The 22,158-nt window shown below is 44.9% G+C and overlaps 1 protein-coding gene across 3 annotated transcripts in view; it reads right to left on the minus strand.

The window, feature by feature from the left end:
• PITPNM3 (PITPNM family member 3) overlaps positions 1 to 22,158 on the minus strand; it is a 101,872-nt gene that overhangs the window by 55,913 nt on the left and 23,801 nt on the right. For all 3 annotated transcript variants that reach the window (XM_016931368.4, XM_054670774.2, XM_054670773.2), the window contains exon 3: positions 14,156 to 14,263. In XM_016931368.4, the coding sequence (XP_016786857.2) occupies positions 14,156 to 14,263 (108 nt within the window). The remainder of the gene's footprint in view (positions 1 to 14,155; positions 14,264 to 22,158) is intronic.

Raw genomic sequence — 22,158 nt, forward strand, 5'->3', positions numbered from 1 at the left:
ATAAGTGAGGGAAGGAATGTATGAGTGCACAGTGAGCCCCTCACCGCTTTGGGCTCAGACAGGGAGGAAAGGGACACACCCAGAAAAGCACAGCTGTCAGCAGAGTGGTCCGTGCTACAGACAAGAGACCAACTCAGCTGTGCTGGGCATGAGGACAGTGGTCTGGGAGAGGCTGGAGTATCAAGGAGGCTTCCCAGAGGCAGCGCATGGGATTGTGGGAGCTAGAGATGAAGTCAGGGGAAGAGCCGGGGCAAAGGCAGGAAGCTGACGAGCTCCGCATGAGCCCAGGGATCCCTCTGCAAGCAGCCCCCTGGCCATTTGACTAGGATACAGTGGGGGTGGAAAAGGAGGGGAGGGATGGCCAGGAAGCCATGAATATCAGAATCAGAGATAACCTTGGTATTACTGGGTTTAGCAACAATTTGACAGCCCCTTTATGTCCCTCATGGTAGCTCTCCCAGGGCTGTTTGATTCCTGTAGTGATAGGAAACTTACTAACTCTGGAAATTTATGATTGCTAGAAGGAAGGCTGGAACCACATTGTGGATGGCCTTCGGTGCCAGGTTGGGGGATCTATACTTCATACTGCAGTCAACAAAGACCTACTTGCCAATTTCGTGGCAGAATGATAGGACTGGATTTCTATTTTAGAAGTGTCGTGGTAGGATTGGATAAAGATGGTAAACTGACTACACGATCTAGTCTTTTTCTCCTCCTCCAGATCCCTAGAAAATGACATCAAGCATTTTTATGTGAATTAATCTTTAGTAACACTGTAAAATAAGAAGTGTCCTTAGCAGACCAGAAACTGTGTGGCATCCCCAAAAGTTAGAAGGCAGAGAGATCTAAGGAGGGAGGCAGGACTGGTTACATAATTTTCAGGGCCCAGTGTAAAATGAAAATGTGGGTCCCTTTGTTCAAACTAATTAAAAATTTCAAGATGGCGACAGTAGAGTAGAAAATCAAGTGTGTGGAGCCTTGTGTGACTGCAAAGGACAAATGCTCACAAGGCTAGCCCAGGAGAAAGAAAACCATAACCTCAAGCCTGCAAAGAAAGGTCTGTGGCTTGGACAGGCACGGTGGTTCACGCCTGTAGTCCCAGCACTTAGGGAGGCCGAGGTGCGTGGATCATGAGGTCAGGAGTTTGAGACCAACCTGGCCAACATAGTGAAACCCCATCTCTACTAAAAATATAAAAAAAATTAGCCATGGGGGGCAGGAGAATCACTTGAACCCAGGAGGTGGAGGTTTCAAGGAACTGAGATCACACCACTGCACTCCAGCCTGGGTGACAGAGCGAGACTCCATCTCAAAAAAGAAAGGTCTGTGGCCAGTGATGGAGGCAGCACAGAAGGAACAGCAGGCTTATGGGTGAAAAATACAGAAGCAAAGAAAGCTCTTGTGATCGATCGTCTGGGCCTCCATAGCAGAGGAGCCAGGTGTCTTGGTCCTCCCCCAACCCCTGCTTATGCCAAGCAAAGCATCTGTCCCAAAGTGTGAGAAAGGATGAGTGTTTGAAGGACAGGACACCATGGAAAGCTGAAAATACCCAAGAGGAATAAAACAGAAGCAACTGGCTCAACTCACACCAGCGACATTTTCTACCTTCTCCAATAATTCGATGACAGCAGGTTTCAGTAAACAGACATATTCCTATCACTCAGAGATAGATAGGCTGACAGGGAACTGCAAACACAAACTGGCATATGCCCAAATATTAGTAAATATTAGATAAAAGCCAACAATGTGGAAGGAAGATATCCAACTCAGTGACTGAAGGGAAGAGGGAATTGGACCTGTGGAGTCCTTAAACCAACTTAGTGTCATGGTCATTAGTGGCTCTCAAATTTTAGTGCATCGGAATCACAGGACTAGTTAAAATGTGGATTCTGAGCCCCGCTCCCAGAGTTTGGCTGATTCAGTAGGTCTAGGGGTCTAGAAATGTGACCCCCAAAGTCACATTTCTAACCAGTTCCCAAGAGATGTTAATGCTGTTAGTCCAGGGACCACTCTTTGAGAAGCATGTATTGAGATACAAGGTCATAAACCAGAGTCAGGGGGTGAATGGTAGGAAAAAATAGCTCTCTGGAATGCTAGAGGCAGAGAAATTAATCAGGGATACCCAGGCAGTGACTGCTTCCTTCCTGTCAACAAGAACGTGGCCTTGCTGACACTGTTTGTTTTAAGAACAAGAAGAACCTAGATTGTAAATCATTCCTTAAATGATAGCTCATAGATTGTTAGTATACATTATCCTAGAAGAGATATATAAACCCCAAGCATAAAAGAATAGTGAGATAACAAGATTTGTCAAGGACTGAGTGGAATTTATCCCAGGAATGCAAAGTTATTCAGTATGTGAAAATCAATCGATGTAACATACCATATTGATAGAATAAAAGACAAAAACCACATGAACATCTCAATACATGTCTGCAAAAAAAAAAAATCCTGCAAAATCCAACACCCTTTTATGGTAAAAAATACATTCAACAAACTAGAAATAGGAGAGAACTTCATCAACTAGATGAAGGACAACAACAAAAGATTCATAGTTAACATCATATTTAATGGTAAAAGACTGAAAACCTTCCCCCTAAGATCAGGAATAAAACAAGATGTCTGCTCTCATCACTTCTATTCAATATTATGTTGGAGACTCTAGTTAAGGAAATTAGATAAGAAAAGGAAATAAAAGCTATCCAGATTGGAAAGGGAAAAGTAAAACTACCTATTCAAAGATGATGTAATCCTATGCATAGAAAGTACTAAAGAATCCCCCCAAAAATAAAACTAAAAAATGAGTTCAGCAAGGTTGCAATATAGAGGATCAATATACAAAACTCAATTATATTTCAACACACTTGCAATAAACAGTCTGAAAATGAAATTAAGAAAACAATTTCAGTTACATTAGCATCAAAAAGACTAAAATACTTAGGAATAAAGTTAACAAAACAGGTGCAAGACTTGTACACTGAAAACTTTAAAACATCATTGAAAGAAAGAAGACTTACATAAATGTAAAGACATCTCACGTTCATGGATTGGAACTAATATTGTTAAGATGACAATACTCCTCAAATTGATCTACAGAGTCAACACAATCCCTATCAAAATCCCCACTGGCATTTTTGCAGAAATCGACCTAAAATTCATATGGAAGTGCAAGAAACACAGAATAGCTAAACAATCTTGCAAAAGAAGAACAAAGCTAGTGGACCCCCACTTCCTGATTTCAAACTTACTGCAGGTGTACAGTAATCAAGACTGTGTGGCATATTAACATATACACCTGAGTGGAATAGAACTAGGAGTCCAGAAATAAACCCATATGTCTATGATCTATTGATTTTTGACAAACCTGCCTAAACAATTCAATGGATGAGAGATAGTCTTTTCAATAAATGGTGCCGGGAAAACTAGTTAATCACACTCAAAAGAACTCCTACCTCACACCATACACAAAAATTAATTCAAAGTGAATAAAAGACCTAAATATAAGAGTTAAAACTATAAAACTTTACAAAGTAAACATGGGGGTAAATCTTCATGACCTTGGATTGGGCAATGGTTTCTTACATATGGCACCAAAAGGACAGACAATAAAAGAAAAAATAGATAAACCAAACTTCAACAAAATTTTAAGATTTAGTACTCCAAAAGACATTATCAAAAAAAAAAGTGTAAAGACAACCCACAAAATGGGAGAAAGCATATCTGATAAGGGTCTTGGTGTCCAGAATTCATTAAAGAACTCTTACAACTCAACAATAAAAAGACAACCCAAATTTTAAATGGGCAAAGGATTTCAGTAGACATTTCCCCAAAGGAGATAAACAAATGATGAATAAGCACACGAAAAGATGCTCAACATCATTAGTCATTAGAGAAATGAAGATCAAAACCGCAATGAGACATCACTTCACACCTGCTAGGATGGCTATATCCAAAAAGGCAGCCAGTAACAAGTGTTGGCAAGGATGCAGAGAAATTGGAACCTTTTTACATTACTGGTGGAAATGTAAAGTGGGGCAGCTACTTTGGAAATGAATTTGGCAGCTCTTCAAAAAGTTAAACAGAATTACCATATGATATAGCAATTCCACTCCTATGTATATCAGCAAGATAATCGAAAACATATCCACACAAAAACTTGCATATGATTACTTATAGCAGCATTATTCATAATAGCCAAAAAGTAGAAACAACTCACATGTCCATCAACTGGGATAAATGAGACATGGCATATCCATACAATGGAGTAATATTCAGCCATAAAACAAAATGAAGCACTGACTTATGCTACAACGTGGATGAATCCCAAAAACATTATGCTAAGGGAAAGTAGTCACACACAAAAGGCTACATATTGTTTGATTCCATTTATATGAAATACCAGGGGCTGGGAGAAGGGGAATGGGGAGTGACTGCTAATGGGTATGGAGTTTCTTTTTTCAGAAATGAAAATGTTCTTGGGCCGGGCATGGTGGCTCATGCCTGTAATCCCAGCACTTTGGGAGACCGAGGTGGGCAGATCACTTGAGGTCAGGAGTTCGAGACCAGCCTGGCCAACATAGTGAAACCCCGTCTCTACTAAAAAAATACAAAAATTAGCCAGACCTGGTGGCAGGCACCTGTAATCCCAGCTACTTGGGAGGCTGAGGTCAGAGAATCGCTTGAACCCGGGTGGCAGAGGTTGCAGTGAGCCGAGGTTGCACCATTGCACTCCAGCCTGGGCAACAGAGTGAGACTCCATCTCAAAAAAAAAAAAGAAAGAAAGAAAGAAAAGAAAAAATATTATTGAGCTAGATAATGGTGATAGTTGCATCCCTTCATGAATATACTAAAACCACTGAATTGTACATTTTACAAAAAGGTGGGTTTTATGGTATGGGAATTATATCTCAACTTCTAAAAAAGAATTTGGCAAGACCTGCTTCACTTGAATAGTGTTAATGGCAGCTGTGTGCCTCCTTAGATCATTCAAATCAAGATGTCTCCTGCTCTGTGTTGTAATCTCACCTATGATCTTTGGCTGAATAATCCAATCTTAAGTGTGTAGTTATTCCCACCCATATCTAACCTACCAGAAAACTCTGAAATGTTCTAAAACAAGCAGAAGGAGACTTTAAAAAATGTAGCATGAGCCCATGCTTCCATGAATTAAGATCAGATTGCTAATCAAAAGAATCAATCAGAGCACATGAAAATGAAAAGATGATTTTAAAAAACAAACAAACAAACAAACAAACCCCAGGCCTGGCACAGTGACATACGCATGTAATCCTAGCACTTTGAGAGGCTGAGGCCGGAGGATCACTTGAGCCCAGGAGTCCAAGACCAACCAAGACAACACAGCGAGACCCTATCTCTACAAAAAATTAGGCAGGTGTGGTAGTGCAGGCCTGTGGTCCCAACTACTCAGAAGGCTGAGGCAGGAGAATGGCGTGAACCCGGGAGGCGGAGCTTGCAGTGAGCCGAGATGGTGCCACTGCACTCCAGCATGGGCGACAGAGAGAGACTCCACCTCAAAAAAAAAAAAAAAAAAAAAAAAAAAAACAAAGAAAGAAATACTTGAAGAAATCATGAAAAGAAGGCTTCACAGTAGTGAAAGAGCACAGCCAGGTATGGCATGACCAACAAACACCTCCACAACAAAAACCTACTCAGAAACGTCGCTTGAAATTTCAGAATACAAGGACTAAAGATGTAAAAAACCTAAAGGCTGGGCATGGTGGCAAATGCCTGTAATCCCAGCACTTTGGGAGGCCGAGGTGGGCTGATCACTTGAGGCCAGGAGTTCGAGACCAGCCTGGGCAACATGTTGAAACCCTGTCTCTATTAAAAAAAGAAAGAAAGAAAAAAAAAATTTAAAACGTAAATCTTCAGGAAGAGTAAAAACCATATTACTCACAAAGGAATGAGAATCAAATTTTTCTCAGACTTCTCACCAACATCACTAAATTCAAGAGGCCATGGAGGAATAGCTGCAGAGATAGTTGGGAACGTGATAATGGAGGCAGATAAGCTCACATTCAAATGAGCAAGCAAAATAAAGACATGTTTAGCGAAGCAAGGACCTAGAAAATTGCTATCCACAGTTCCTACCTGAAAGAATTACTAGCAGAGACATTCTAGTGAAAAGAGAAAGTAAATCCAAGAAGAAGTCAGGAAATTGAGGAAGTAGCAGTGAGACCTATATGCTATAAAGGGCAAATTTTACTGAATATAAATCATAGCTCAAAATACTTAACCCAAATAGAATGAGAAGGAGGGGGAGGTGGCGGAGGAGTTGTCACTGCCAAAGCCACCATGATGAGAAAACAAAACCCTCCCCAAAAGTAAAACAGCAAAACTAATCATTAAGTTGAAATGAGAATTGGCAACATGAAACCAAATGGTCAGGGGCCATGGGAGCTGGGGAGTTAGGAAGAGAAGGAAGAAAAAAGGTACAAACATCCTTCCCTGTTCAGGGATAGGATAGATAGAGCTACTGACTTAATCCAAACCCTGGTAGAAAATGCCAGTTTTTATTTTTAATTTTTTTTTTTTTGAGACGGGCTCATTCTGTCACCCAGGCTGGGTTGCAGTGGAGCAAGCATGGCTCACTGCAGCCTTAACCTCCTGGGTTCAAGCAACCCTCTCACCTCAGCCTCCAGAATAACTGGGAACACAGGCACATGCCATCACACCCAGCTAGTTGTTTAATTTTTTGTAGAGGTAGGAGTCACTCTCTTTACCCAGGCTGGTCCCAAATTCCTGGGCTCAAGCGATCTTCCCACCTCGGCCTCCCAAAGTATTGGGATTACAGGCATGAGCCACTGCACCTGGCCAAAAATACCAGTTTTCAAATGTGTGTTAAAACTGTACATTTCTAGAACTACAAAAAAAGGAGGTATATAAGAAATTTGATGGTGTCAATAAAAAACAAGAAAAGGGGAAGGAGAAAACTGTATTGATAATATCTTTAATTTTATAGAGAATTTATAACCCAACATATACAGTATATAGATAATGTATATATTTTTTAACTCATAAGGAACGTTCACACACACACACTAGACCAGGGTTTAGACAAGAAAGAATTTCAAAAAGATATCACTTTAGGGTCACATTGTCTGATCATAGTGGAATCAAATTGCTAATTAACAAGAAAAAAATCTATTTGTCAGGATTCTTGTACATGGCTCTCAACAGCTCTTTGGGTAAAGAGGAGAACGTGGAGATTTTGAACTATGTAGACATGATGGACAGTGAGGGGGCTACTTATCCAAACCCTGCGGAATGTGTCCAACATGGCTGGATGCAGGTTTTCTGGGGACTGAGGTTATACAAGTTTGGGGTCCCCTTTTAAGGAAAAGATTATCCCCCCAAAAAAGCTTACTTTTATAAATTTTACCAAAAAAAGGTAATGGGTAAAAAAGCAAAAAAAAAAAAAAGGTAACCTTGCTAGGACCCTCCCTTGGAAGGGAACTGTGCGTGTGTCATTTAAAAAATAAGATTAAAAAGCTCTTATCTCTAGAAATAGAAAAGCACAAATCACATAAATTCCAAGGAAGTAGAAGGAAATAATTAATGAAATAAAAGCAATGTTAATTTACAAAAACTAAGTAGAGAAAACGGTAGACAATAGAACTGATTAATAAAAGTAAGAGCTATTTCTTTGAAAAGACCATCGAAATAGGTAAGCCTTTGGCAAAACTTACTAAGAATGAGAGAGAAAGAGAAAGACGGAGGGATGGGGAAAAACACAAATGAACAATGAGGGGAATGAGAAAGAAGTCATAACTTTCGGAAGTTAATTGTTTTCAACTTGATGAAGGGCATTTCTGGAATCCTAGGGCGAGGGCCATGTTTGTTGGTAAAACATTGGAACGTTTCCATCACAGCACTACAGTCAGGATCCAACCAGAAAGCCCGCTACCGCTTGTCACTCTGCATTGACCTGGAGATCCCATGCAATGCAGTTTAAAAGGAAAAATAAGAAAGGAGAGTAAATGCTGGCAAAAATATAACTGTTAAGATTTGTAGGCCGGGCACGGTGGCTCATGCCTGTAATCCCAGCACTTTGGGAGGCCATGGCGGGCGGATCACGAGGTCAGGAGATCGAGACCGTCCTGGCTAACACAGTGAAACCCAGTCTCTACTAAAAATACAAAAAAAAAAAAAAAAAAAAAAATTAGCCAGGCGTGGTGGCGGGCACCTGTAGTCCCAGCTACTGGGGGACTGAGGCAGGAGAATGACGTGAACCTGGGAGGCGGAGCTTGCAGTGAGCCGAGATAGCGCCACTGCACTCCAGCCTGGGCGACAGAGCGAGACTCCGTCTCAGAAAAAAAAAAAAAAGATTTGTAAACAAGGCTGGATGCAGTGGCTCACACCTGTAATCCTAGCACTTTGGGAGGCCAAGTCGGGCAGATCACTTGAGGTCAGGAGTTCGAGACCAGCCTGGCCAACATGGTGAAACCCCATCTCTACTAAAAATATAAAAAGTAGCCGGGCATGGTGGCGGGCGCCTGTAATCCTGGCTATTCGGGAGGCTGAGGTAGGAGAATCACTTGAACTCAGGAGGCAGAGGTTGCAGTGAGCCAAGATCACACCACGGTACTCCAGCCTGGGTGACAGAGCAAGACTCTGTCTCCAAAAAAAAGAGAAAGAAAGAAAAGATTTGTAAATGATGTGATGCTGTAACTAGAAAAAACCCAAGAGAATCAACTGACAAACTATTAGAACCAACAGGAAATGTCACCAAAGTAGCAATATTTCAAATATATAGCAGACTAATAATTTACTTCCAGAATATATATGAAGATCTCCTAAAATCCAATAAAAAGGATAAACAATCCAATAGCATATTGGCAAAAATTATGTTTAAGAAATTCAGAGAAAAGAAAATAGGATCAGTCAACACAGTTATGAAAAGATGTTCAATCTCACTAGAAACCGGGTAAAGACAAAGCAAAACAAGAAAACATTTTCACCCGGCCATTACATAAAATGTTGAAGTTTGATAATATCAAATCTGGTAACACATTGTGGGGAAATGGCTAACTTAATCCATGGTTGGTGTGCAAATATAAATTTGCACTGTTTTTTGGAAAACCATTTGACAGTATCTATTGCAATTTTTAGTGCTTATACTTTAAGCCCATAAAGCATTCTTATAATAATGAAAGATTCCAATGTCTATCACTGCAGAATGGTTAAATAAATTATGGTACAACTATAGTAGAGAATATTATAGTACAGGTAAAGAGAACGGAGTGAATCTATATATACCCATATGAAAAGCTCTCCAAGATCTTCTGTTAAATGTGAGGGAAGAGGTAAGTTGCAGCACTAATGTCTAATACCATCGACCTCTAGAGAGATACGTTGATCAACTCCGCAAGGAGGTCTGTAATTGAAGGAATAACTAAAGGAGATTTTGGTTTTATTTGTTGTGTTTGATTTCTTCCAATGAGAATACATTTAAGAAATCAGGTGGATATTTATAATGTTTGTAGCAGCATTATTCACGGTAGCTAAAATGTGGAAGCAACCCAAACGTCCATCATCAGATGAATGGATAAACAAAATGTGGTATACCCATACAAGGGAAAGTTACTCAGCCCCCAAAATGGAATAAAGTACTGATTCATGTTGCAAGATGAACGAACCTCGAAAGCATTATGCTAAGTGAAACAGGCCAGACACAAAAGGACAAATACTGAATGATCCCACATATGTAGGGTACCTAGAGAAGTCAAATTCATGGAGACAGAAAGTAGAATGGTGTTTACCAAGGGCTGGGGAAAGGAGAATGGGGAGTTGGTGTTTGACGGGCACAGTTTCAGTTGCAGAGAGTGACCAAGTTCTGGAGATGGTTGGTGGTGATGGTTGCAGAGCGATGTGAATGGACTTAATGCCACTGACCTGTATACTTAAGAACCATTAAAATGGGCCGGGTGCGATGGCTCACGCCTGTAATCCCAGCACTTTGGGAGGCCGAGGCAGGCGGATCACTTGAGGTCAGGAGTTCAAGACCAGCCTAGCCAAGATGGCAAAACCCTGTCTCTACTAAAAATACAAAAATTAGCTGGGGGTGGTGGCAGACGCCTGTAATCCCAGCTGCTTGGGAGGCTGAGGCAGGAGAATCACTTGAACCTGGGAGGCGGAGGTTGCAGTGAGCCAAGATCACGCAACTGTACTCCAGCCTGGGTGACAAAGCGAGACTCCATCTCAAAAACAAAAAAAATTGTTAAAATGGTAAATTTTATGTTATGCATATTTTACCACAATAAGAAATGTTACACAAAAATAACAAGACAAACAATTGCAAAAATAATAATAGTATAATAAATAATATTTGAACAATTGTAAAATAATAGTAATAACACGCTTCTGGGTGTTCAGTTGGTGCTGAAGGATCCCTTTCCATTAAAAAATATATATATATACTGGGCAATATGTTGCCAAAAAAGATAAATATATAACCAAGCTTAAAATAAAAAATGTATAATACACAGTGCCAGAAACAAAAAAGGAATCCAGAGACGAAAGCAGAAGCTGAGATAGAGGAGATCCGTGAATCCCATGAGTCAGACGAATAAAGAAAGAGGCTCCAGGGCCAGAGCCTAAAAACCACACTGTGAACTCCACCAACCTGACCTCAGCCTGTGGATGGCAAGGAGCTGATGTGGCACCCACTTTATAGCAGGGACACTTGAAGGGCCATTCCATCCTTACAGGAACTTAAAAAAAGAACCTTCTTTGCGGAAGCAGCAAAGAAACCATTCACAGACAGTGAGAGAGAAAATTCACACATGAGTAATTAAAACCCTAAGCCTGTGCCACTTCTGGGTGTAGGGTCTAAATTTACACCACCCATGTAGAATGGAAACTCTAAACTATAAATTTAGCCTATAAAATATTCAAGATTAGTGAAACACTCAGGCCCAGCAGGAAATAAAACAAGGCCGGTCTTTATGAGGACATTTTCCCAACCTAGGGCACAAAAGACTTCCCCCAAAAAGAAAAGAGAGGTATGTGTGACCAAGATGAGTTCACAATCACAAATGAGAAAGAAAACCCATGAGGTACATTTAGTGTGCACACACACACACACACACACAGAGCAGAATTAACACCCTTGAGAACTGGAGGGATGAGAGCAGTCTGAAAGTGCTGATGAAATATATGCCTTAAATGGTTAGGGAGAGAAAAGGTCAAATACAAAACAGAATTCAGGCTTAAAGGGAAGAAGGTTGGCTCCATTTGGAATTTGTGGAGCATAAGGAGTCTTTAGGACATCCAGGTAGAGGTTAGCAGGAGGTTACCAAAAATGCGAGTGTGGAGCCCAGAAGAAAGGTCCTGGCTGGAGATAGAGCAAGGAGTTTTCATCGAGGTGGCTGGAGCACCCATGGAGGCAGTGTGACTGGCCAGAGTGTCCAGCATGAGGCAGGGGAGGGGGGCCTGGAATGAGTCCTGTGTCTAAGGGTAGGAAACTTGAAGAAGACAAGAGGATCTGCTCTGTCTATGCCACCAATTTCCATTGCATTCCTTTCCAGGAAGAGTTCACGGATCTTCCTTTCCCCAAGATACTTCCCAGAGCCTCTCAGAGCCTTGTCCCAGCCTGCCTTACTGCATAGTAACCCCTGGCTCTGATCTGTCGCTTCCACTCTGCTGCAAGCTTCTAAGGAATGACAAGGCCATCCTGCTTGTCTTTATTCCCCCTACATTGAGCACAGGGTTGAGCCCCTGTGATGGCTCCATAAATGATTATTGAAATGAATGTGTGTGTTCTGTCATGTTGTGGGAATTCACATTATGAATTCACACGAGAATGGGACTTGGAAGGAGCTGGAAATCCAGCTGGTTTCCTCTTCCTCTTACCCTCTCTCCTCTCTTCTTCCCGCTCCCCATTCTGTACTGGGAGGAAATAGTACCAACCCTCGGACTCAGGTAAGCACTGCCCTTCATTCATGAGCACCAGGAAGCATTTGTGAGGGCTGCCACTTGTGCAAGATTGGTCATGCTTCTCCCCCTTCCATCATTATAAGAATGACCTGCTATCGAATGCACTTTGCAAATATCATCTCATTTAATCATCACAGCTTTTTTACTAGTCCTCCACTCTGCAGATGAAGAAACAGAAGACCAGGGAGGTGATGTGACTTTTCCTGACCACACAGCCATGGAGTGGCATGGCTGAAGTTCAAACCCAGGCCTCTCTGACTCCAGCACTGCAGCTTCTGCCTCTGTCCTGGACCTCCCGCTGTGCTTCCTCGTCCCCTGCCCTCCAGTGCCCTCCCAGCTCACTCTGCCTCTTGCTCACCTGACTGACTGCCCTTAGCTCTCACTGGGTCTGAGTCATACATTCTTTAGCAGACAAGTGGGGGTGGGGGATGGGAAGGGGATGGCCAAATGGATGGTACAAATCCATATTTGTCTTTTCAAGGCTACAAGCACTATTGTGGGGCAGGACCTAGAATCCATGACCCCTTCTAGGCCCCCTCTGGGGTTCTCGGGATGAAGGAAAGAGCAGCAAAGGACCCACTGGCAGATACATGGCTATGACGACTGGTAAGTTGTCTCTGGATTGCCCTTGGGGGCCAGAGTCAGAGCCCCCCCTTCTCGTGGATGGGACAGTGGTACAGGGTGCCTTTCCTTTCAGACTCATGGTTCCTTGAGCCTGACTTTGTTAGGGCCCAGAACTGTGCCAAGCCTTAGTCCAGTCCGGGAGGTGAAGCCCTGGACTGGGAATCAGAAGACCAGGAATCTGAGCCTGATGTTGCCACCAGCTTGGGGGACTTTGGGCAAGACGTGGCTCCTCTGAGCCTGGGTTCTTTGTTGGTTAGATGGGATGACCACACCAGGCCTGCCCATTTCTCAGGATGAGTGCTTTGGCAAAAGGAGAGCTCTGAACCAAGGAGGCAAGGATGGGGATGAGAAAAGGAACAGGAACAGGGCAAGATGGTCACTACCAAGGCAGCCGTTCCCGTGGGCTGGGCCAGGACCATCTCACTGAATGCCTCCTGACAGCATGGCCTTGCACACTCGGCAACTCTGGGCCAGAGCACGACTGCGAATGACAGGAGCAAGAGAGGAAGGAGAAGAGAAGATGAAGAAGAAATAAAGTAGGAGGAGTGGTATGTGGGGTGGGGAAGGAGGGATGGAAGAAACCAACTTGAGGGTAACAGGTACAGAGGTTAGCACCCTGCATCCCAGATGTGGGTCTAGCCCTGGCTCTGCTTCTCACTCCATTGTAACATTAATCAAATACAGCCCTCAGCTGAAGATCTCTGAGCTCAGTTTCCCATATGTGAGCTCAGATTTTACGACATCTTCAGCCACGTTGTCCGTTTGCATTTTAAAGCCTTGCCCCATTGCTTCACTGTCAGGAGCCCTTCCTGGATCCCCTCTCCTGCCTCCTGAAAGTCATGCCTCTCACTTCTGAGCTAACACCCTCAGCTTAAGCCTGATCCGTATATCTTGACTTATACGTGTCACATATCACAAGACAGAGGCCTCACATGAATCACCTTTGGTTGCTCCTGCCAAGCACTTATACACAGTAGGTGCTCAATGAGCCTGTTAGTGATGAACAATAGCCAAACAGATGGATAGATGGATGCCAAAAAGAATCAGCCTGCTTTGTAGGCTGATCAAACTCCTGGTCAAAACTCTTCTCCATAGAAAGCCTCCTGGATTAATCCCCAGCCATATACTCCTTCTTCAACAACTCCGCCAAAGGAAATCCTGATTCTCACTGCTGTCCTTCTCTCTCCCCTTAGACCTCAGCTCCTGTCCTGCTCAAAGGCTCCTCCAACTGTCACCCTCCTTATTCAGCAGATTCCAATGCCAAAGACCTGGCAGTCCAAGGAGCTTGGACCCAGGCACCTGCCATTAACCACCCGTGCCACTGGGGTAGTCATTCTGTGGACAAAGGAAGCTCTGTTGAAGTAGGCTGGAGCTTTTATGCCACAGAAAACCCCACAGAAGTCCCCATGAGAGTTCCTGTAAGTGGCAAAATTCAGGGATGCTATGAAGGAGGAACCAAGGCAGATAGACTCTTCACAGAAGACCCAAGCCCCAGCCCCAGTCACCAGCCCTACAGCTCCCCCTGCAACACACCTATGTGCACATCCCGGTCATGAGAGAAGCAGAGTCTCACCTTGATGCTCGTCCAGTTTCCCCATGGTCTCGATCTGCTCCACGAGGTCATTGGAGTTCCACTGGCTCATCCCAATGAGGATGGCATTCTTCCCTTCAGCCATCTCCTCTGTGGGAAGAAGCAGCGGTGAGCAGAAGCAGGTGCAGCTAGGGATAGGTAGCCCTATCAGGAGCTTATGTCTGAGGGACATTTTCTCTTGTCCTATTTCTTCCTTGAGTTGAGGTACACCTCAACTCTTGAAGGTGTCTGTAGCTAGACAGTTACAAGACTTGCAGAGATTTATCATTGAAAGAAGGTACTGTTGTACCCTACTGGGCCTCCACATGCAACAGCAAAAGAAAGTAACAAAAAGCCTGAAACCCCATAGAAAGTACCATTCCTAGCACTGATGGCAGTATCTCTTGAAAGTCAGTGTGTTTGGGAAGAAAGAGCAAAACCTTGTCATTTGCAAGCAGTTTTTCTTTAAATTACTGACTTCTCTGACCCTCGATTTTCCCATCACTAAAATGGATCTGGCCACAGAGGTGTTGTGAGGATTAAATGAGATAATGGATGTAAAGGTCTTAGTGCAGAGGAGGTGCTCATAGATGAGAGCAATCATGATGATGTCATCACATGAGAAGTAACTCACCACCAGGAGTTGAGTGGATGAGGATTTGTGTGCTGCAGAAGCAGCTCTGGAGTAACTGGAGAAGAAGAAACCTTCTGGTTCTAAGGAAGCTTTGACTTGTATGGAACCTTTAGCCCCCATCTGAACTTTATGACCCTCTTAATTCCTCTATTCTCTCCCACTCCTCCCCTCAACCCTGTCTCTATCCTTGTTCTTTCCTTGTCTGAGCATAGTGAGTCCTCTGGGAGAAATCAGTGGGGCTATATTCCATAACCACGCTGAATACAAGGCCCTGGGTCCCACACATCAGATACACACATCTGGTACTGTCCCTCATCCTACAAAGGGACATTTCTTCAAAAACAAACCCTTAGGCATGTGTGCTCTCCTCCCCATACTTTGCCGAAAAACAGATGTGCCTTTCTGGTGAAGAGCTTTGTGCCCTCCCTCGCAGAACAGACATCAAAGGGTGTTGAGGACAATCTCCAAGCTTATGATAATTAAGAATAAAGGGTTGAGATCCATTTCACTGCCAAAGAACTTTACCTAGCAGAAGGAATCAATATGGTGCATCTGAAGCTTTGGGAGCTGTCCAGAGTTCTGATTCACTCAAGAGCTCAGTTGACCAGACCCCCAATTCTGGTTAGGACATCTCCTCCTGTCTTATTTTATGTATCTATTTGATTGACTTAACAACACTTATCTAACCGTTACCATACACTGAGATTATTATAAGTGCTTTACAAATATTAACTCGATTCTCATAACAATACAAAAAAGGTAAAATTGTTATTATCTCCATTTTATAGACAAGGAAACTGAGGCACAGAGTAGCTGAGTAATTCTTGCCCAAGGTCACTGGCTAGAGCCAGGATTCAAAACCAGGTATACTATTTCAAGAGTCCTGAAATCCTGCCATCCTGATAGCCTACCCTGGACATCCTGTATTGGCTGCCCACACTCCAGCCAGGCACCACACACATTCGGACAATTTCCTGAGCCCAGTGTGTTCCATCTGGGAACTGGTTTATTCTGTGCTGGGCAGGGCCCTGACCAGGTTCCAGTGCAGATCCTGCTGCATGTGAGCTTTGTGCTTTTCCACACCCTCCACCACTGTGTCTGCTTTCCTATCTTTTAAACAACAATAACGACTCAGGGTCTATAGCTCTGTCTAGCAAGCTGCTATGGGGACAAATAATATAGCAAATTTGAAAATACGACACAAGTCAAGGTGCTGTAAACAAATATGAGGTGATATTATTCTTCGGGAAGCAGAATTATGAAGAGGTTAAGAGCTCAATTCTCATGTTAGATTGATTTTTTTCAATCCTGGACCCACCATCTGCTAGCAATACAACTGCAGTTTCCTCATCTAAAAGTGATATCATTGTAAGGCCTCTGTCATTGGATTGTTGTGAGCATTAAGTGAGAAGATGCAGGTAAAGGTGTTTATAAGAGTGCCCCACACACAGTAAAAGCACAGGCTGAGATGCCATTGCATGATGGTATCATCATCACCAGCACCACCACCACCAGTAGGAGCATGGGTGTTATGCCCCACACTCACTCTTGGTTCCACTCCTGCTGTTGTCGGCCCCTATGACATTCTACCCCAGCTCTAGAGTAAGGTAATCAGGATCAGCCTGATTACCACCTTGAGTTCTTTGTCTCCTGGTTCAGTTACTCAAGCATGGAGCTATCCATTTGTTCATTCTAGCATTCAATCTACGGTGAATAGATTCCTGAGCACCTACTGTGTGCAGGGTGAGACACAACCTCCCTCCTGCTGGAATCCAGTTTTGTGAAAAACATGATAGAAATACCTCTGACATAAGCTGAGAGAGCCAGGTATGCAGCAGGCACTCAGCACATCCTAGCTTTCTTCTACAGTGCCATAAGTCCTGTCCCAGTGGTTTATGCAAGGCTACTGGAACCCTGTGGGGTCTCCCAGGGCTCTGGAGGTCTGAGCATGCCTACTCCTGCATGGCCCAGGCCACTTTCCTCTTTTTCCTAATCACCAGTATAACCCTGCTCCATCTTTGGGGTTTGGGCTTTTGTCTGTTTCCGATCAAATATGTCTTTCTCTACCAGAGTCTCACCGTGCTTCTCTCACGCTTTACATCTGGCCCTGACTCACTCAGATCTGAGCTCTCGACCCCTTTCTATGGGTCTGTGTCTCTCTTGGTCCTTGTAGTTCTCTTTGCCTCTCCCAAGCTCTCCCATGCTGCCTGCCACATCCGTATCTCTCTCTGGGTGGAACATGTATGCATTGCCTTGCTCTCTTCTCACCCCAGCATCTCTCTCTTTCCTTTCTCTGGGTCTCATCTTATCAGGCTGGGTATGTCTCTTTCTTGATCTCTCTCATTCTCTATGGATTTCTCTTTTGTCTCTCTGGGTCCCTGTCCTCAGGATCTCTCCAGCCCCCTGCTCCCTAAGGGTGTTCTCCCTCCCCTCCCTGTTTCCTCTTGCTATGTGTGTGTGCACGTGTGCACGTGCATGTGTGTGTGCATGCATGTGTGAGTGCATACATGCATTGTGTGCATGTGTGTACATGCAAGTGTGTGTACATGCATGTGTATGTGCATATGTGCATGTGTGTGCATATGTGTGTGGCCCTCTCTCCCTCCTGCTCCCTCTCACTCTCTGCTTTATCTTACCTTCTCTGGCATTCTCACACTCCCTGCCCCTCCGCCCATCCCTGTCTCTCTGCTGCTCTGTGCACCCTCCCAACTCCCCAACATGCTTTCTCTCCCACACTCAGCCTTTACGTCTTCACTCTGGCAACAATTGGCTTGTCCCCTGAGAAGCAACAAGAACACACACACACACACACACACACACACACACGGAAGCAGCAGCAGCAATATCTCCTTTTGGAGCCATTCAGGCAAAGAGGGGAGCTGCAGGGCTCAGCTTGAAGTCTTTGCTCTGCTTCCCACATTGTAGGACATGCCTCCAACAGGACCTGTGGAGGCCACAGCGTGCTCATTTGTATAAACGCCCTGGTTGATTTTGCTTTTCACCTTCTGGTGACTGTCTCCTGCATGCTAATTCTCATCCTGGTGACCTCTGCTTCGGACATGGTTTTAGCACGTACTTCACCCTACTGAGACCTGACCCAGCTCTGATTAAGCTCCAAGCTGAGCCTCACCCACTGTCACAATAGCCCTGGCCTTGACCACAGATTGACTCTGACCCTGGCCAAAACCTGGTTATACTCTACTCCTGTAAGCACAACCTACAATGCCATAAGGAAAGCCTTTCTTCCTACCCTGGAGCTTCTGTTTCTACTGTTGACAGGACTCCAGAGTAAAGAATCTCTTTGTCTTGGCCAGGCGCAGTGACTCACACCTGTAATCCCAGCACTTTGTGAGGCTGAGGCGGGCAAATCACGAGGGCAGGAGTTCGAGACCAACCTGACCAACATGGTGAAACACCATCTCTACTAAAAATACAAAAAATTAGCTGGGCGTGGGGGTGGATGTCTGTAATCCCAGCAACTCAGGAGGCTGAGGTGGAAGAATCACTTGAACCCGGGTGGCAGAGGTTGCAGTGAGCTGAGATCGTGCTACTGCATTCCAGCCTGGTGACAGAGTGAGACTCCATCTCAAAAAAAAAAAAAATCTCCTTGTCTCATGCCAGGAAAGCTTCACCTCCAGCTCATGGAGCCAAGGGCTTGGTCACATTCTGCAGATGGCCCATCCAGTACCACTCATCATCAGGCCCACAACATGGATTTCTCCAAGGACCTAGATATGCATTGCTTGGGGCTCTGGAGCACAAGATTGCTCACATTCACCTTGCACTGCCTACCACATGCCCCCATGGCCCCCCTATAGCCAATACCATGACTCCCTCTTCCTTGTGAGGGGCAGTCCCCACACAGCCCATCCCCAGACATGTTGGGGCTGGTTCCATGGCGTTCTCTTTTCCACTTCCCCTCCCCCACTGGAGGAAAAGGTAGAGGGAGAGTGGGGCCTGTGGCACACCTGTGCTTTGCTTCTGTGATGGCTCCTTGGCCCAGGAATAATCATGCAGCTTCCCACGGTGACATCCTTCCACTCCCTCCAGGAGACAAACAGTTCTACCCTTGCCATTCTACAGATGAGGAACCTGAGGCTCAGAGACCCAAGACTTGCCTGAGATCAGAGGGCAGCCAGTCAGTGACAACTATCATGGAAACCTGGTCCTCTACGCCCAGAGGACACATATCATTTTCTTCTGTTCCCCCTTCTCTCACCCTTGGGGTTGGAAACCGCTGGGAGGCTGAGTGATCATAGGGAAAGCTCAGATCAAAATGAGAAGGCTTGGCATGTGCCCCCCATTCTCTGTGAGACCTGACCCTGACTTTGAGATTTTGTCTGTAAAATGGGATGATTTAGCCATGCACTACCTTCCTCTCCCAGTTGCTATGGGAAACCAGGAGTTAGAAGCACAAGCAGATTCCGCAACACAGAACCCAGCTCCTCAGGCCCCAGCCTCCCACCTTGGGGAGTGGGGGAGGGGAGGACCAGCCAGGCTGGGCACTGAGAGAGCAAGAAACCAAGGACACAAAAGACATGGGGGTAAATGCAGAAAGGAGGACTCCTCCAGCTTCTAGCTCAGAGAGTTCCCTTAGCCCTGCTGAAGGAGACAAGTCTTGTGCTTTGCTCTTGATCCAGCTACTCAGTGCCAGACGTGCCCTGAGAGTAAATCCTAGATCCACCACCACCACCACCATGCCCAGCCCATTCCTGGCCCTGATGGCATTTTTGTCTCTGCAACTGTCAGGGCCTGGCCTGCTTATGCATATTCATGGAGGGAGGGCTATTTAGATGCTGGAGGGGGTTGGGAAACCAAAAGAAAAGTATTTCCCATTCAAGTGAGGGAATGGACCTGGACACCACAGCCAACAGAGCCTTGCAAGGCCATGGGGAGCCTCATTGACAGATCCTTCCAGGTGAATCCCAGCATCCTCATTTTACAGGTGCAGAGCTGTGCCACTGGCCCACGGCCATGCAGAACCTCAGGGGAAGGGCTGGGCCAAGAATCCAGATCCTGCCAATTAAAGGCACTCCCAGTAACACTATCTCCTGCCAGTTAATTTCATGAAAACACCTCTGTTTGTACCTAGATGTTTGCTGGTACAAATAATTGGATATTGTTCCAATTATTTCCAATATCCAAATAATTGGATTATTCTTTCTATCTAAGGTTAAAGTGAAGGATGCAGCTGATATTTTCTAAATGAAGACATACATTTTGCTATAAAAACAGAACACAAAGTGAGCTAGGCTTGGCATATCCAGCCAAATCCCAAATAAACTCAACCAATACCACAGTGACTGCACTAGCCCCAACCTTGCATCCTTTCAGGGATGAAGACTTCAAAAGACAGTTTCATTTTCTCTCTAGAACTTAGCGTTTCATAGCCAGGAACCCTGGGAAACCTGGGCTGCTCTAACAGGTCAACCCATCCTCCTTGGTCCACTAAGCTTTTCTTACCCATGGCTTCTGGCCAGACTACCTGTCACCCAGCAACCTTCATCCCTCACAATGAGGAGCTCACTCAAGGTCCAGGCATGGTTCCATTTTGAGGATCCATCCTGCACTACGGACTCTGAGTTCTGCATCTCTGGCCTTCTCTGGGACAGGGACAGGGTACCCAGGGCCAACCCTGAGCCTGGCCAGGAAAGCGTGTCCAGAGGACACCCACTGCCTTCCACAATATGGGCTACTGGGTCTAGTCTGCCCCCTCTCTCCTTGCTGGGGCTGTGAACCCACAGCACTGAGCCAGTGCCTCCCTGGCTCACTCTGGCCACACCAGCCTTCCTGCTGTTGCTCAAAGACGCCGAGCTTGGGTGCAGTGGCTCACGCCTGTCATCCCAGCACTCTGGAAGGCTGAGGCGGACAGATCACCCGGGGTCAGGAGTTCAAGACCAGCCTGGCCAGCATGGTGAAACCCCATCTCTACTAAAAATACAAAAAAAAATCAGCTGGGCCTGGTGGTACATGCCTGTAATCCCAGCTACTTGGGAGGTTGAGGCAGGAGAATCACTTGAACCCGGGAGGCAAAGGTTGCAGTGAGCCGAGACTGTGCCACTGCAGTCCAGCCTGGGTGACAAGAGTGAAACTCCATCTAAAAAAAAAAAAAAAGATGCCAAGCTCATTCCACCAATCAACACTTTGCGCTGGCTGTTCCCACTGTCTAGAACACTCTTCCCCCTGGATTCGCAGGTGGCTCATTTCTCATTACTCAGCTCTCAGCTCAGGGCCACACCCCAGGGACCCTCTAGCAGCCATCCACTCTATCATGTCCTTTTATGTTATATGGTGGGGACAGTCTCCATTTTTTAAACAGCATTACTGAGGCATAATTGACATTCCATCAACTACACACCTTTAAAGCACACAGCTGGGTAAGTTTTGACATATGTACATACCTGTAAAACCATTACCCCAACCAAGCTAGTGAACAAGGCTCCATCCCTTCTAGAAGTTCTCTCCTGCCCCTATTTATCCCTCCTCCCCCAACTCCCCATCCCCAGGCGACCGCTGATCTGCTCCTGGCACCACAGATTGGTTTTCATGTCCTAGACTTGTGTATAAATAGAATCATACAGGATGTACTCTGCTTCAGTCTGACTTCTTTCACTTGGCATGATTATTCTGAGATTTATCCATATTGTTGCATATATCCGTGGTCCGTTCCTTCTTAACTGTACCACAATTTGTTCACTCACTGATGCTCATTTGGGCGTTTTCAGTGTGGGGCTATAATCCATCAAGCTGCTGGGAACATTCATGAGCAAGTTCTCAGGTGGACAAATGCTTTCTTTTTCTTGGGGAAATGCCAACAAGCAGAAGGGTTGGGTCACATGGTAGTGAAGTATGATTTGCTTCTTAAGCAGCTGCAATCAATTTTCCAAAATGATTGTATCATCATACATTCCCGCCAGCCGAGTTTGAAAGTTCCAGTGCCTCCACATCTTGGTAAGTTATTATTATCATTATTGAGACGGCGTTTCCCTCTTGTTGCGCAGGCTGGAGTACAATGGCGCGATCTCAGCTCATCGCAACCTCTGCCTCCCAGGTTCAAATTATTCTCCTGCCTCAGCCTCCCGAGTAGCTGGGATTACAGGAATGCTCCACCATGCCCAGCTAATTTTGTATTTTCAGTAGAGACAGGGTTTCTCCATGTTGATCAGGCTGGTCTCGAACTCCTGACCTCAGATGATCCACCCGCCTCAGCCTCCCAAAGTGCTGGGATTACAGGCATGAGCGACCGCGCCCGGCCCCTGGTAAGTTATCTTAATCAGCCATTCTAATAAGTAGGTATTGGTATCTCATTGCAGTTTTGATTTACAGTAATGACGTCATTCCCTAATGATGAATGACGTGGAACATCTTTTCA

The sequence above is a fragment of the Pan troglodytes genome, chromosome 19 (genome assembly GCF_028858775.2).
Source record: "Pan troglodytes isolate AG18354 chromosome 19, NHGRI_mPanTro3-v2.0_pri, whole genome shotgun sequence".
NCBI classification, from domain to species: domain Eukaryota; kingdom Metazoa; phylum Chordata; class Mammalia; order Primates; family Hominidae; genus Pan; species Pan troglodytes.